The sequence below is a fragment of the Poecilia mexicana genome, unplaced genomic scaffold (genome assembly GCF_051168715.1).
Source record: "Poecilia mexicana isolate PSO_F unplaced genomic scaffold, ASM5116871v1 scaffold_8, whole genome shotgun sequence".
NCBI lineage: Eukaryota > Metazoa > Chordata > Actinopteri > Cyprinodontiformes > Poeciliidae > Poecilia > Poecilia mexicana.
The window spans coordinates 18,365,613-18,380,556 of record NW_028263377.1 but is presented as its reverse complement, the minus strand read 5'-3'; the positions used below and the strand labels follow the sequence as shown (position 1 = coordinate 18,380,556).

The following is a 14,944-nucleotide window of genomic DNA, read 5'->3' as shown; positions in this document are numbered from 1 at the left end:
TCCTTTCACTCCTCTTCTCTTCTGTCATCCTTCTTCCTTATCGCTGCCCTCAGATCGTCTGTCCCATCTTTGCTGGCCTTCTCCATTTTTTCTTCTTGGCTGCCTTCTCCTGGATGTGTCTGGAGGGTGTGCAACTCTATCTCATGCTCGTGGAGGTCTTTGAGAGCGAGTACTCGCGCAAAAAGTACTACTATCTGTGCGGCTACTGCTTCCCCGCGCTGGTGGTGGGCATCTCTGCAGCCATAGACTACAGGAGCTATGGGACCAAGAAAGCGTACGTGTGAAGACAGGCCTTTTGCACCTGCAGATTGAGAAGTAGGATTATGTTATTCCCCCAGCTGGAAATGTAATATGCAGTGCTGTGTGAGTGGCTCTCGTGCCTCCCCACAGACCGGGTTTTCTGAGTACACTTAGCCGAAGCCCGATTATTAGCCTTTATAACATAATCCGCTGAGACAGGGATGTAATGTGCGCATGTGTGTGTGTGTGTGTGTGTGCGTGTAGGTGCGTGTGTGTGTGTGTGTTTTTTTTTTTTTTTATGCGTGCACATGACTTGGTGTGTCTGTATGTTTGTTCCTGAGCTTAGCCGCACATAACTCTCTCCTCTGTGCCACTCCAGATGCTGGCTGCGAGTGGATAACTACTTCATCTGGAGCTTCATTGGACCCGTGTCATTTGTTATTATGGTATTAGCTTGTCAAACACTATTCTTTACACCTCAGTTTTTCAAATGAAGAGTACTCATGGAGAGGTCCTTTGATTTTGGGAAACTAAACAATGCAAATACATTTGCGGACGGGATTTGTTAACTTCTTTTATCGTGTGTTTGTAGCTCAACCTCATTTTCCTCATGATCACGCTCCATAAAATGATTCGCAATTCGTCAGCACTCAAGCCAGATTCGAGTCGTCTGGATAACATAAAGTTAGTTCTAGTTATTAAATAACCTGAATCAGTTTTTCTGTTGAACACCACCCTAAGATGAGCTCTTATTTTCCGTTTTTTTTTTTTTTTTTTGTCCAATTCTCTCAGGTCATGGGCTCTCGGGGCCATTGCGCTGCTGTTCTTGCTTGGGCTAACATGGGCTTTTGGCCTCCTCTTTATTAATGAGAACACAGTAATCATGGCCTACCTGTTCACCACCTTCAATGCCTTCCAGGGAATGTTCATCTTCATCTTCCACTGTGCACTGCAGAAGAAGGTAGCAAAACAAATCGCTTAAAGTCTAGTAAAAATATCCATCTGCCTTAAATGTGTTCATGTTTTGCATGTTGTTGGAATTGTTACATCATAGACCTACTTATAAGGGCATTAATGTGAAATGAATGAAAGATTTTATATACTGGTTGTCAGCTAAGTGTTTTACGAATACAAAAGTGTTGTGACAATTTGTATTTATCCTCCTCCACTTTGATACTCAAGTAATAATTATACAAAATAAAATCCTTCAGAAGTCACCTATTGTCAGTAACTTGATTCTGTGGAGAACATCAGCAAGCATTAGTATAAACACCAAGAAATCTGTCAAAAGGACAAGTGTTTATCACGTACTCCATAAATCTGGCCTCAAATAAATCCCGTTTCTGTCCTTATTACAGTTTCGCCCAAGCCATCCAGTGAACACAACAATCGTGCTGTAACGGTTGCGCTGGTCAGATGAGACAAAAACGAAATGTAGAAAACTTACACTGAACATCACACCATCCCTGTGTTGAAGCACAGTGGTGGCAGCATCATGCTGAGTCTGTTTTAGAAAGAAAACGACAAACAAGTCTGTTTTTAAAAATACCAAGCTGCTAGAAAGATACCTGAAATGACTTGCAGCTGTTTTGCATCGAAAGGTGGTTCTTCCACTTATGAATTATGAATGACTTTGTGCAGGTCATAACATGAAATAATAAAAAAATAAAATAAAAGTGTGTGGTTGTGAAGTGGAAATGTTAAATGGGTTCGAATGCTTTTGCAAAGCAGTATAACGATCTTGACACTGATTGCATAATGAACATGCAATATATATATATTTTTTTATTTTAGTAAGAAGTGCAAGTTTAGTATCACTTCATTCAACTAGAGCCTCCATAATAACAGGGTACTTTAATTAATAATTATCTAAAGAAACTCTTAAGTCCAGTGTAATATATGTAATTAAAATTCATCATGCCTGCTTAGATGCATTGCATTTGGTACATTTTTAAATTGCCGAATGAAATACCCAGCTTGCATTCAGCCTATTGAAACTATATTTCTCAGTTTATGAATCATTCCTTCAACCCCGCTCACCTCGCCGGTGTTGTTTTTATTCCTTCTCGCAGGTCCATAAGGAGTACAGTAAATGTCTGCGTCACTCCTACTGTTGCAGCCGCTCCTCCACCAGCAGCTCCCACGGCTCCCTGAAGAACTCCGGCCTGCGCGCCAACAACCGCTACTACAGCGGCAGCCAAGCTCGCCATGCAGCTGCCCACAGACAGGTGCAGACAAGACAGACTCGCTCACAAAACCACGCAGACGCTCGTCTTTACGCACCTTTTGGATAATCAAATTGTGTGTTTCCCATTGAGGAAATCGGAAGGAAATCTGTCTTTGCTGCAAAATGACTTCACATCTATTTGTTTGTTGTTTTTTTTTCTGTGGAGTATAAAGGAAAAACAAATTATTGATATGACTATTGGTGGCTATGTAAGAATATTGCTAAAAAAAGAGCGATAGCTCTCTTATGTAAGATTTGGAAGCATAAAGTGTTACAGAAGTTTGATTATTTACCAAAACTTATGATTCAGAGATTGTTTTCTGGAGAATAACTTACTTTACATTGTTCTGTAGGACAGGGGAATGAAGAGTGTTACATCACCATTTGCATCATTACAAATAAACAATCCTGTTTCATCCGCCTGCATATTCACAATTTGTTTTGAAAGTTTGACTGCAACCTTTCCGGAAAGTGTTGGCAGATCAGTGCTGTACATCCGAGATGACTCATTTGTAAAGATATCTTTAGAAGCTCGTGTATTTATATAGATGCAGAAACCATCACAGAGGAGTTGCTGAAATCCTGTTCATGCTGTGATCTTTGGAGAGACACATGAGACACAAACAAACATGGCCGAGTATTCTTTACAATCAACAAACAAGCGTTTCCAAAATGTAATAACATGCAACAATTGTATCAGCTACTGCAATCACATCTTGCGCATCGCGAGCTCATTAACCCACCATGATAATGTGGCAAAGTTGCACGCCTCTTTACCCCACGCCCGAATTTCTTTTGTCTGACATGCTTGTCTATTGTTCTTTGTAGATCACACAAAGCCTCCTGGAGTTGATTACAGCTATCACACTGATTTACAAAAATCTAGCCACAGCTTACTGTATATAATATGTGTCCTCTGGATGCATATGGAGTCAACATGGAAAACATTCAGTGCCGTATTTTTTACCTTACAGATTTAAATTTAACAAATCATCAGAGTTACACAAAAGTAACCTGAGTAAACACAAGCCTGAGCTTTTAAATGGTTATTTGATTTCTTAAGGGAAAAAAACGTCGAACCAGTCCGGCCCTATGTGAAAATGTAATTGCCCTCTAAACTTAATAACAGGTTGTGCCACCCCTGGCAGCAAGCATTTACAATAGCTGGCAATGAGTCTGTCAGAAAGGTTTTGTTAATGTGATTTTTTGATTATACAGGTCAGAGAGTAACCAGGCCAGTGTGAGGCTAGTGAAATTGAACCAAGAAACTCTTTGGTTATAATAGGCAATTCACGACTTAACAAAAACAGTGATTATTCTTTTACACAGGGCCAAGTTGGTTTGAATGAAAACAGAACCAGAAGACCTGAGTGATCTGGAAGGTTGCTACAAGAACAACAAGTCTTTAGTGTGTTTTGGTGCCAAGCCAAAGTTAGTTTATAAAACAAGAAAATACTTTAAGGTCTATTCTCTGAGCTAAAGCGAGTCAGTGTAAGAACTTTAGAACTTGGGTGATGCTCTCCATTTCTGTAGTTTTCATGAGAGCACGAGCTCTGGGTGAGCTGAGGCTTTCTGACGGGCTTTTTATGCAAACCGGTGGAGTCGGTTGCATTGCAATGTGACTAAAGATAAACGCATGGATGAGTCCCTCAAGATCTGCTGGGATATTAACCCTTTAATTCTAGAAATGTTATTCAGGTGATAGAAGGCCGACTTTGTAATTGTCTTTATGTGTCTTTCCAGGTTCAAGTTTGGGTCCATCACTACACCTACGTTTTGGGCCTTTTCTGTAGTTTCTAGCTGTGTGCTGACCCTTGAACATTCCTCTTTAAGTCCAAAAAATTACTTCAGTTTTATGTTATTTACTCAAGTGAATATTGCCGTTTTCTAAACAATGACAGAAGACTGACAGCGCACCAGTAGGACTGGCCACCACACTAATTTAATTTGGCCTGTTAACCTTTGCTTTATGGCCTGAATCATGTAAATGGGACAAATGTGTGTCATCTGCCACTCACTGCACTCTGCTTTGCCCCCAGAGTCGAATCCGTAGGATGTGGAACGACACGGTTCGAAAGCAGACAGAATCTTCATTCATGGCAGGAGACATAAACAGCACCCCGACACTCAACCGCGGTGAGACCCTCGCTCTTTCACCCTCGCTCTTTCACCCCCTTTGAATTATTCACACTTAAATACTTGCAAACACAAACGCAGAACTAACCAAGAGTGGACACAGCAGAGGAGAAAAAAAATATTGTAATTCGCAGCAAATGTGTTCACAGTCCTGCATGCAGGATGATGAAATGTGTGCTCATGCTTTTCTAGTGTTGCTGTAAGGTTATTTACTGATGCAGTTTGCAAATAGCGATTATTAGCACCAAAAGTTAAAAGAGACGGTCAAAGACTTTCCTCTCTGGATGGTGAGTTTCGCAACCTGCTGTGTTTCACTTAGGTGATGCTCGCAGCAGCTGCGAGTCAGTGATGTCCCGAAGCAACAGCTGAAATATATGGAGCTTGGCTTCTTTCTGCTCTGAAAGGAGGCTTTTTATGTTGCTTTTTTACCTGTTTATCTTGTTTCCCGAGGCAACGTTGGAATGGCTTTGACATACTCTTGCCAAAACGCAACAGGATTACAACATAAAAAAATCATTGAACATTGCCTCTCTTTAACCGTATTTTCTTTACAGTTGATATAAGAGGCACGGTGAGGCAGTTGACTTCTGTCCTCTTTCCTCCTTTTAGGGTTGTGTAAACACAAATTCGTCTGACACTGACATGATAGCAGCACTGAAAAGAGTCTCAGAACGAACAAATTCATCTTTAAACTGACTTTTAATACAAACTGAAATGTGTCAATGATGTTGCGTCAAAACGGATCTAGGTGAGGGTATCAGATGGTTCAGTGGTAAAACAAGTGCAGCATACACACAGGCTACAGCTATCCCAGGTTTGATTCCCGGCCCCGGGCCATTTACTGCATGTTCTTCCACGTCTTCTGCTCTTCCTGTCAAGTTATGTGAATAAAGGCCACTAGTGCTAAAAACAGATCTGGGTGAACATACATATAGTTGGTCTTTAGCAGCAGACTATTTTTCACTCACTTGTTTAATTGTTAAAAACAAATATTGAACCAGCCACTCATGCGACAACATCTCAGTAAAGTTAGCCTTTTAAATTCAGAAGACTAAATTTATTGAGATGTTGCCACCGGAGTGGCAACATTGAGATGTCAGAATGGAGAAGATGAGTGATTTAAGTGACATTGCACATGGCATGATTGGCTCCTTAAAGGTTTTCAGAAACTGCTGATTTGCTGTGATTGTCATGTACAACCTCTTCTTTGATTTGGTTAAGAAAAGGCTGTAATTCATACAAGCTCAATGTGAGTGGAGTGGAGAGCAAAAAATTGGAAACGGCAAATTGGGTAGATGAGTTTCACTTTCAACTAGGATTTGGAGCAATGCTAACCGTACTCCATGGTATGGGTGGTACTTTTTGCAACAACTTTAGACCTCTTAGTATCCAAAGTTGGAATCATTTTGATGCCACAGCTTACCTGAGTGTTTTGAAGTCAACAGCATCTGTAACCAACCAAGTAAAGCTCCTACTGGTACCAGAAACACATCTAAAACCTGCATCCAATAGAGTCTTCTTTCTTCAAGTTGACTAACTCAGCTTCCTACAATGTCTTCCTATCTAAAGTTGAAAGAATTTTTCAGCCCGGCATAAAAAAAAGACTCATGAAACGCCGGCGTCGCTGATAATCGCAGCCTTTTGCAAATGGCGTCGTCACAGCAGCTGCAATCAGTGGCGCCGAGATGATCTAGGTTGGCTCAGGTTCCAGACTCGTTTTTTAAGGTGGGGAGGGTCGCTGTTGATCATGACACTGAGGCAGTCGCTAAATCAGCCATCACTCTCTATGCTAATTTCATCCATTTTGTTTTTAATGAACTGATTAGCGTGTGAGCGAACAGGGGGTAATTATTCTAATTGAGGAGAGAGACAGGAGCAAGGCAGGGGGTGAGGACGAGGTGTGTTGCGAGCGAGCTGGATAGATGAGAGGTGTCTATGTCAGTCTGTGTCTTTGTGCGGCTCGGTTTGTTGGTTTCTGGAGGTTTTTGTTTTTTTTGGTTTTTTTGTCGCGATAGAGCAATCACCAGACCTGGAGGAGACGTACTGTGTGGATCACTTCATGATGTGCTGTCAAACACAAACAAATGAGCTGTGAAGCCTTTTTTTTCCGTGCGGCTGAGAGAAGTTTGGCAGAAAGTTAAAGAGGAAGGCATCTGGGGAGACATGTATAGTGTAAGACGCTATCATGGAGAAATAATTACAGAGCTGAGTCTGGAGGAGAGATGTGTTATCGCTGCCATCTAAGATCGCTTTGATTTCTTCTATGCACTTCCGTATGAACCAGAGTCTCTTCCCGACAATAGTAATCTGTCCAGAAAAAAAATATATATTTATGTATTATACACAGACTGAGAGCATCCCATGCTTCCCCTTGCCCTACTTTTCTTTACACTTTGAGCTACTTTCTTTAATTCCCTACAAGATATTCCCGCAAGGAGGTACGCACAGACAGCTAATCCCGACTAATTTGGTGATGCTTGAAAAAGTCCTGGCGCGAGGAACTGAGAAAAAGTTGGTGGATTTATCGCAGCAACGCAAGCCAGAGAATGAACAGGAGACAGGCTTGTGCAGCCTGCCAGAAAGATGGACAGAGGAAGTGTAGCAGGAGGGGAAATGACAAATAAATAGCTGTGTGTGAGTGCATTTTTTTTTTACTGCTTTTTTAGAATCCCCCTTCTTCCTCGCTGTGTGATGAACGGTAGGCAGGGGACCTGAAGGTTGCACTTTGCCTTGGACGACTCTCCGTCATGCTGTCCTATTTTTAATTTCATGGCATTTCTGTTCGAGTTGCCTCAGGCTGGAGCCATACATGGGCATTATACAACAGTCTCAGTGTGCCATTTCTTTGAATTATATTTGTCTTGTAGTGGCATTCACATTTCACTGTGAAATTAACTGTGTTTCCATGACTGCACCCGTAGCCTACATAATGGCATGCATTACTGTTCTCCCCCCATCTGACTACATCGTCATGAACCAAAGGTGGAAGGGGAGGAAAAGAAAAAAACAATCCCCCAAACAGTGCCCTTCCTCTCAATTGTTTTTTATTTTTTTCCTTTTTCTTTTTGCTCAAAGGTTACAATCAGCAGACGAAAAAATTGAAGGGAATACTGCGAAATGTATTACTCTATGTGGCATGAGAAAATAACCCCATCTGAATAAATAGTAACTATTGTTCTGATTTCAGATGCTATTAGAGTCTGAATTTCAGTGGCGCGCCTATTGGGTGCTCTGTTTTTCGTGTGCATGCATTTAGGGTAAATTTACAGTGATATTTATGGTTGTGCTCATTTTTCTTTTTTTTTTTTTTTTTTTCAAATGTTTGCGCTTTGCAGCGACCATGGGCAACCACCTTCTGACAAACCCGGTGTTACAGACCCGCTCTGGTACTTCACCCTACAACACTCTGCTGGCTGAAAGCTTCACCCCGCCCTCACCTGGAGTCTTCAACTCCACAGGTTAGCTCCTCATGAACACCTCAGTCTGCGTGGACAGTCTTGACAGCACAATATGAGCTCAACTTGCCGTCGTTCTTGCTGTCAGTAGTTTGACATAGTAGATGCACACTCGCTGCTGTTGAGGGGTTTATGTGTGTGTGGGAGCCTTCTCCTTGTATGTGTGTGTGTGCTTTCTCTTTCCCCAGACTATGTAGCTGTCAGACGGATTCACTAGGCTGAGCAGAACAGAGCCAAACAGTGCCTACAGCCTAACCAGCCATCTGGTCAGATCTTGAATCTTCACGAGAACAGCCACAAATTGATTAGAAGTTTAGCTACAGCTGTGACTGCCAGCTTTTTTTTTTTTTTTTAGGAAGGTTTTCCTGTTCCCGAGCAGCAAAGATAGTTGGCTCAAATCACGGTGTCCACAGAAAGGGATCAGATCATCTCTGTGGGGGAGGGGAGAGGGGGGGGGGCGACGGTCCATCTGGACGACGGTCAGTCATATGTGTGCTCATCATGGGAGCTGCTCTCCTCTTTTTGGATGCCTTTAGTCAAATGTGCAGATATTTACAATGTTAAAAGAAAGCTGTGACTCGGTGCTGCCGGTTCATGGCTTAGTTTGCAACCGCTGTGCATCACTCCTGGTGGTGTAATGTGAAAGTTTGAGGAGGAGCTCCTGTTAAATATTTTAGGGCCTCTCTGTACTATGTATCAAGCCTGATAGCCACAGGCCTCACAGCCAAGTCATTTTCTGAAAAGGAGTGGTAGGGAGCGCAGTGAGCACTTCATTAGAATGTTTAATTACCCACGCCGCCACCAAAGAAGACCGTTGGTTAAAGTCAAAGTACGCCATGAAAATTTAAGTATGAACACACTTTATACTTTCCAGCCAACTGTGGCTTTTCCTTTGCTGTGAAGAAATCATAGTCTGTTTTTATTTTCCTTGTGGGGTATAGTTCATGAAATAATTATCACTGCAAAAAAAAAAAAAATGTTTCTTTTTCTTTTTTTTTTCAGGTAAATTATGTACCACTGCATATTTTACTAACAGTTTTCAAGGATGTAGGAATTGGTGGCTTCAAGGTTACAAGAACCCGACTGGATGCTTGGATGTATGGTGACAAAAAAGTAGCTACAAGAGTTTTAGATGTTGTTCCTGAGATCAAAAAAGATCTTTTTTTTTTTTTTTTTTTTTTTTTTGAAAAATAAAAAATAAAATAACACAGTTCTTAACCACAAAATATGTTGTATTAAATCATATCATATCATTATTTTTTTTAGAAAAAGTTTCCTGGTTACCCTGTAAGCAGTTTTACTCTGTAAATACCCCTAAAATGTGTATATTGTTCATGGGGACCAGATGATGAATAGCTAACCGAAGGTTATTATTTAACCATTATTATTTCACAGGTGGACTTAGTTGAAGGTGAAGGCAAATTGATGGCAGTGGATTTTACTCAGGAACAACAGAGCAAACTGCACAGATTAGAAATGCACAAGACACTTTTCTGGTATGAAAAAAAGTTGCTACAATCCCAGTTAGCCCTGAGCTTCACCTCCCCAGTTAATCTAACTTCAATAAAGGCCTTGAATGTGTGTGTGAAGCTGTTGGTTAGAGTTAGCAAGAAGCATTTTGTTACAGTGTATTGCGATGCTTTTCCTGCCTGCCTTCCCTCCAGTCTGTTTAGCACTAGCGTTGCATGCTTCTCTTGTAGAAATTGAGGAGGTTTGGGAGCCAGAGGTCATTTCTTTTCTGCTGAAGAACTTAGACACTTGTAAAAAGTTGGAAATGAAGGTGTTATTGTTTTATTCAATGCTCTTTTCAGCACAGAGCAAGTGGTGGGTGTCTAAAGTCTAAATATGCAGAAGACTGTTCAAACGCAGCCCTAAGCAGAGTGAGGAAAAGACGTTGAGCTTAATGTTTTATTCTTCCAAGTAAACACTGAAAATTAGGGATCTGCCTTCTTTTAAGCTTGAAACGTGTTAGAATAGGTAACAGTAAACCATGCAAATGTAAGCGTCATGGTGATGAGGCATGTTTACAGAGGGATACAGGCGAATTTAATCCCTTGTGTGTGTCTTCTCCAACTTATCCGAACAGAAATATGTGAAAGCGACACAGCAGGTGTTGTTATATCTGTTAAAAGTTGGGAATATTCAGACAAAGAAGTAAACAGAGTGTAGTGCATTGGTGCCATCAGTTGTTTCACTTCTCGTAGATTTAAAACTGTTCTTTTTGTTTTATCCAAGAGAGTCTCTCACTCATTTTGTCTGTTCGCTCCACATGCTTTTCTTTGGGATGTGTAGGAACTTTCCGTGACCCAAGTAAGTATAATTAATATTTACCTGATTTTGTTTCTTTTACGCATTTATCTGAAATGTCACCATAAAAAAATAATGCTAAATCTGTTTGCCTGTTTTGGATGCAGAGAGTACACTTTCTAAGCCCCGGGACCCTTGTGGAATGGAGACCCTTCCGCTAAATGGTAACTTCAACAACAGCTACTCCATGCGAAGTGGCCCAGCGGGCGGAGGTGGCGGCAGCTGTGACTTCCTTAGCGGTAGTGGCGGAGACACTCCTCCGCCCATTTTCAACCCTCGTAGCTCAGAAACCCTGGGAGGCGGAGGCACCCGGCGAAACCTCTCTGACGCCGCAGCCTTTGAGAAAATGATCATCTCCGAGCTTGTCCATAACAACCTGCGGGGCGGCGTAGGCGGAGGACCTGCAGGAGGCGGAACTGACGCGGGGGACCGAACGTATGCCAGTCTGGTCAGGGGACATCCTCACTGCGGAGTGGGTCGAGGAACAACTGCGGGCGGACCAGAGCCTTCCATCAGCATGGACGAGGACGACGAGTTTCTGAGTGACGGACGGCAAAGAACACCTCAGGACGTAGAGCTGCTTTACAAAGCTCTGGAAGAACCCCTGCTGTTGCAGCGCGCCCAGTCAGTCCTCTACCAGAGCGATCCCGAGGAGTCGGAGAGCTACACGGCCGACCTTACAGAGAGCCTCGGCAACAGCGGTCAGAGTGGTGGTGGGCAGGGAGACAATCGAGCACCAGACTCACCTGCCCACGACTCCCTGTACACCAGCATCACCAACCTGCGGGACTCTCCCTACCCCGACAGCAGTCCGGAGCCGCTGGAGGTCGTGCCGCGTTCAGCTCAGCCGCCTGAAGAGCTGTACTACAGCTCTGGGAGGCCTGCTCTCGGTTCTCGTGGGGCCCCCATGCAGACCTTCTATCAGGCCCCACCTCAAAGACCCAGCGGGGAGGGCCTCCAGGCCCAGGAGCCCGCCCACACTGAGGGAGACGGACAGATGCAACTGGTCACCAGCCTGTGACTGGAGCCTGAAGGAGGCGGCTGGAAACTGTCGTAAGGGCCAGACCCTCCTTTGAGCGGTCTCTTTCTCATGTGTCTCCACTCTCTGCTTATTCGGTTGCCTTTATTTCTCTTGACTTTTATTTAACTTACATATGAGAAAACTGACTGAGCTTCTGGGGGAGTCACAGCTGACTCTGCTGATGTCGTCAACGCTCCCCCATCGCCTGGAAATGAGTGATGGGTGTTTTTCATCAGAGCTTTTGATACCTCTGTGTGACCCCAGTTTTTGGTACCCTAAAGGCCAAGTCCAGCACTCTGAATGTACCAATCCACTCCCCCCCGTTACCTTTGGATATTTCAAAACTTTCAAACTTTGTTAAAAGAAATGTATGTATTCAGACCCGCCTCAGGAGATGAGGATATTGTTTTATATTTTGTCTCATTTCCTTTTCTTACCATCTTTAGATTTTTTTTTTAAAGTCATCATTTGATAGGGGTAGTTAGCTGTGCAGACAGGGAATATTGTACACTATTATTACCTAAAATATCTCACAGAAAGCTCTTCATTGTTGCCAAAAATATCTTTTATTGAGCCAGAACAGAAACTAGAACATTTACAAGGCAAATACACACGCACACACACACACGCACACACTCTTGTTCTCTCTCTTTTTCTCTCTCTCTCTCTCTGTCACACACACACACTCACGTATCCTGAAGTGCTTGTTTCTGAACATCAAAAAAAAAAAAAAGCAAAGACAATACTCCATTTAAGTAAAAGGGAGCAAAAGCTTTTGTTCCGAGCAGGCAGTGGGAGCTGATTCAGTGTAGTTGCCTTCATTTAGTCTCGCTGTGAATCACAAGTGTACAGAAGTGGAGTACAGGTGGAGACAGAGACTGAGGAGGTGCTGTATCATCCATCCAGAGCTGGAGAGCCTTCACCCATAAGACTGGGCGACGCTCTCCGCCGTCCTCTGTGTTTGTTTGCTTTTTAGGCCTTTGAAACGTTAAATGACTGCCTTGCTGTTGTTTGAAGAGAGTATTCAGTTTCTAAATCCCGGGGCTGCGAGTGCACATTGCTGCCCCACTCCCCTTGTACTTTGCTGTTAGAGCCTAGAGTGAAACGGACTTTCTGTGTGTTCTTGTGGCAAACAGGACTGCAGACGTCACAGACACACCGACCGACAGTTGGTAAAACCGTGTACATAGAAAACCACACATGAATCTACTTTATTCCTATTATGTAAATACAGACACCAGATGATCAAAAGCAACAAAAATAATAAATACTATGAAAATTACTTCTTGTACTACAACAAATTGTTGAAGGAAAAAGAATAAAAAATGCTTTGTGACCTGGATGAAACACTCTATCTATCTCTCTCCCCCCGGACCGTAATCTCTCACTCTTTTCTTTTTTTTTTTTTCCTTATCCTTATCGATTCAACGGAGAGAGAAAATCAGACGAAAAGGCGAGAGTGATTACGATGTGATGATTTTTTTTTTTTTTTTTCTTTTCAATTTCATGTCTAAAAGGGAAACAAAAAAATGTTCTGGCACAATTTTTTTTTATGTAATTAAAATCCATCACATGTTAATTTGTAACCTTTTGACATTTTATAGGCTGAATTTCCAAAAGCAGTGGGGAGATAGTGCTGTGGGGCAAGCGAGATAGATGTGGTCAAATGTCATTCTGTGCCTCACCAGCACGTTGAAGCGTTGCGGGCTGACCAGCTGCGTCCATTAAGCGGTTCAGTTTTGCTCTTGTATTATTTGGAAGATTTAACCAGACGAGATACTTTTAACATGGGTTTTAGCATGTAAAATAATGACATTTGTGTTGCTGTCAGAGAATATTGCATTTTGCCGTTTCGTAAAGATAGTTTCAGCATTACTCCAGAGCCTTATGTGACAACTCATTATTTCCCAGTGAGCATGTGTCCGTGTGCATGTAAGTGTGAATGTAACTATGTGTGCTCTGTCAGATTTTTCTTTAATTTTTTTCTAAGTGTGAGACTGTATCGCGCACACAACTTCAACAGGCTTTTTTTTTTTTTTTTTTTTTTTTTTTTTCCCGTGACAAGAATTGAATACAAATCACACCAGGCGAGATACTCATCTGTGAAAGTTGCCGTTACTCCTCCTCCTCCTCCTCAGACGGGTATTGTTCATACAGTTGTGGTCATGAGTGAGGAGGACGGGAAGAGTCAGAGTGCCTAGAGAGACGGGAGGTAGAAGATGAAAATGACAAACCAGATTGACTTGATTGGGAGGAATGTTTCTAATATGCCACCCGACGTGAAGCAAAATTAGCCATCAAATGATAAATGCTTCAAAGGGTTCCTGTCAACCGTTAAAATCAATTTGACCTTTTAAAAATGTCTGCCTTCTTTTATGTTTTTTTTTTTCCAGAAGTGTACATATGTTTTGGATTTTCTGTTTCTACTGACTTATTCGCTATCTTCTTTTTTAAAACTATATCCTTTTAAACTTGCAGCAAGTTAAAAAAAAAAAAAAAAGCATGTGGTGCGATGACACAATTTGAAGAGAAGACAGGCGCGTCTACCACAGTGTGACATTTGGCTGGGACCTCAGTGTCCCACTTCTAAAGAGAACCCAAAGGACAGCTTTTAGCTGCGGCTCCTGGGGCTGAAAGAGAGAGAGGGGTTAAAGACAGATAAAGACAAGGGATTACAAGGATTTGCTACTATTTCTTCAGGTTATTCTAATTACTCACCTAAGTACCATTGTACTGGCTGTGGAGGAAAATGAAGTAAAAAAAAAAGAGCCACCGGTATCATCACTTGAGCTGTAGGGGGAATGTCTGCGGTACTCGTTTGATTAAACATGACCTGGATATGCAACTGAACTTGTGAACTCTCAGTGATTACAGGTTTTAAAAATTAGATCTGCTCTTGTGGTCTGGTTTGCCATGGTGATGGACTGCTGAAGTGGAGATCCTGTGGCACAGAAACGAAGACCACTAAATGTATTATTATTATTTTTTTTTTTTGAGTGCAGGACTGGAGCAAGAACAAGTTATTCCACAGCATTAGTAGCAGTAGTAATTGGAAACAAAAGATAGCCATCATTACCTTAATCCCTCTTTTTCTCATTACAACCATTTTTCATTTTGCTGTATTTGATGCTGATCTCAGCAGAGAAACACTGCACTGATGACCCCCGCCCAGCCCCTCAAAGGAAAGTAGGAATTTGTATCACCTTGGGTCTGCTTACGCTAATTCTTGCTGCTCCTCTTCTTTTCCTGTTGAACTCATCTGCATTTTAATATCTATCTCGATAGACTGCATTAGATCAGCGCCTCTTTGTGAGTGTTAATTTGTTTGGTTGAAAGCTTTGTTTATCCCAGATTAATATTTCAATAAACAGAGGAGGGCGGTGCTCCGGTAAATGATAGTGATTATGCCGCAGAAGGTGTGCAGCCCACGCTGTTGGACGGAGTCTGGTAGTGTCTCACGCAATGGGAGTTACGCTGCAGTTCATAAGCCTCCAAACCTCTGATTACAATAATAACTCTGTGGGTGCTAATTTACCACAGAGAATTCGCCGCTCTCCA

The 14,944-nt window shown here is 42.2% G+C and overlaps 1 protein-coding gene across 1 annotated transcript in view; it reads left to right on the top strand.

Moving 5' to 3' along the window:
* adgrl1a (adhesion G protein-coupled receptor L1a) overlaps positions 1-12,733 on the top strand; it is a 58,140-nt gene extending 45,407 nt beyond the window's left edge. Inside the window, exons 17-25 of the mRNA XM_015002296.2 lie at positions 54-274; positions 620-686; positions 833-924; positions 1,033-1,201; positions 2,313-2,468; positions 4,507-4,603; positions 7,939-8,061; positions 10,351-10,368; positions 10,473-12,733. Coding sequence (XP_014857782.2) covers positions 54-274; positions 620-686; positions 833-924; positions 1,033-1,201; positions 2,313-2,468; positions 4,507-4,603; positions 7,939-8,061; positions 10,351-10,368; positions 10,473-11,386 — 1,857 coding nt within the window. The 3' untranslated portion in view covers positions 11,387-12,733. The remainder of the gene's footprint in view (positions 1-53; positions 275-619; positions 687-832; positions 925-1,032; positions 1,202-2,312; positions 2,469-4,506; positions 4,604-7,938; positions 8,062-10,350; positions 10,369-10,472) is intronic.
* Positions 12,734-14,944: the final 2,211 nt, after the last annotated feature.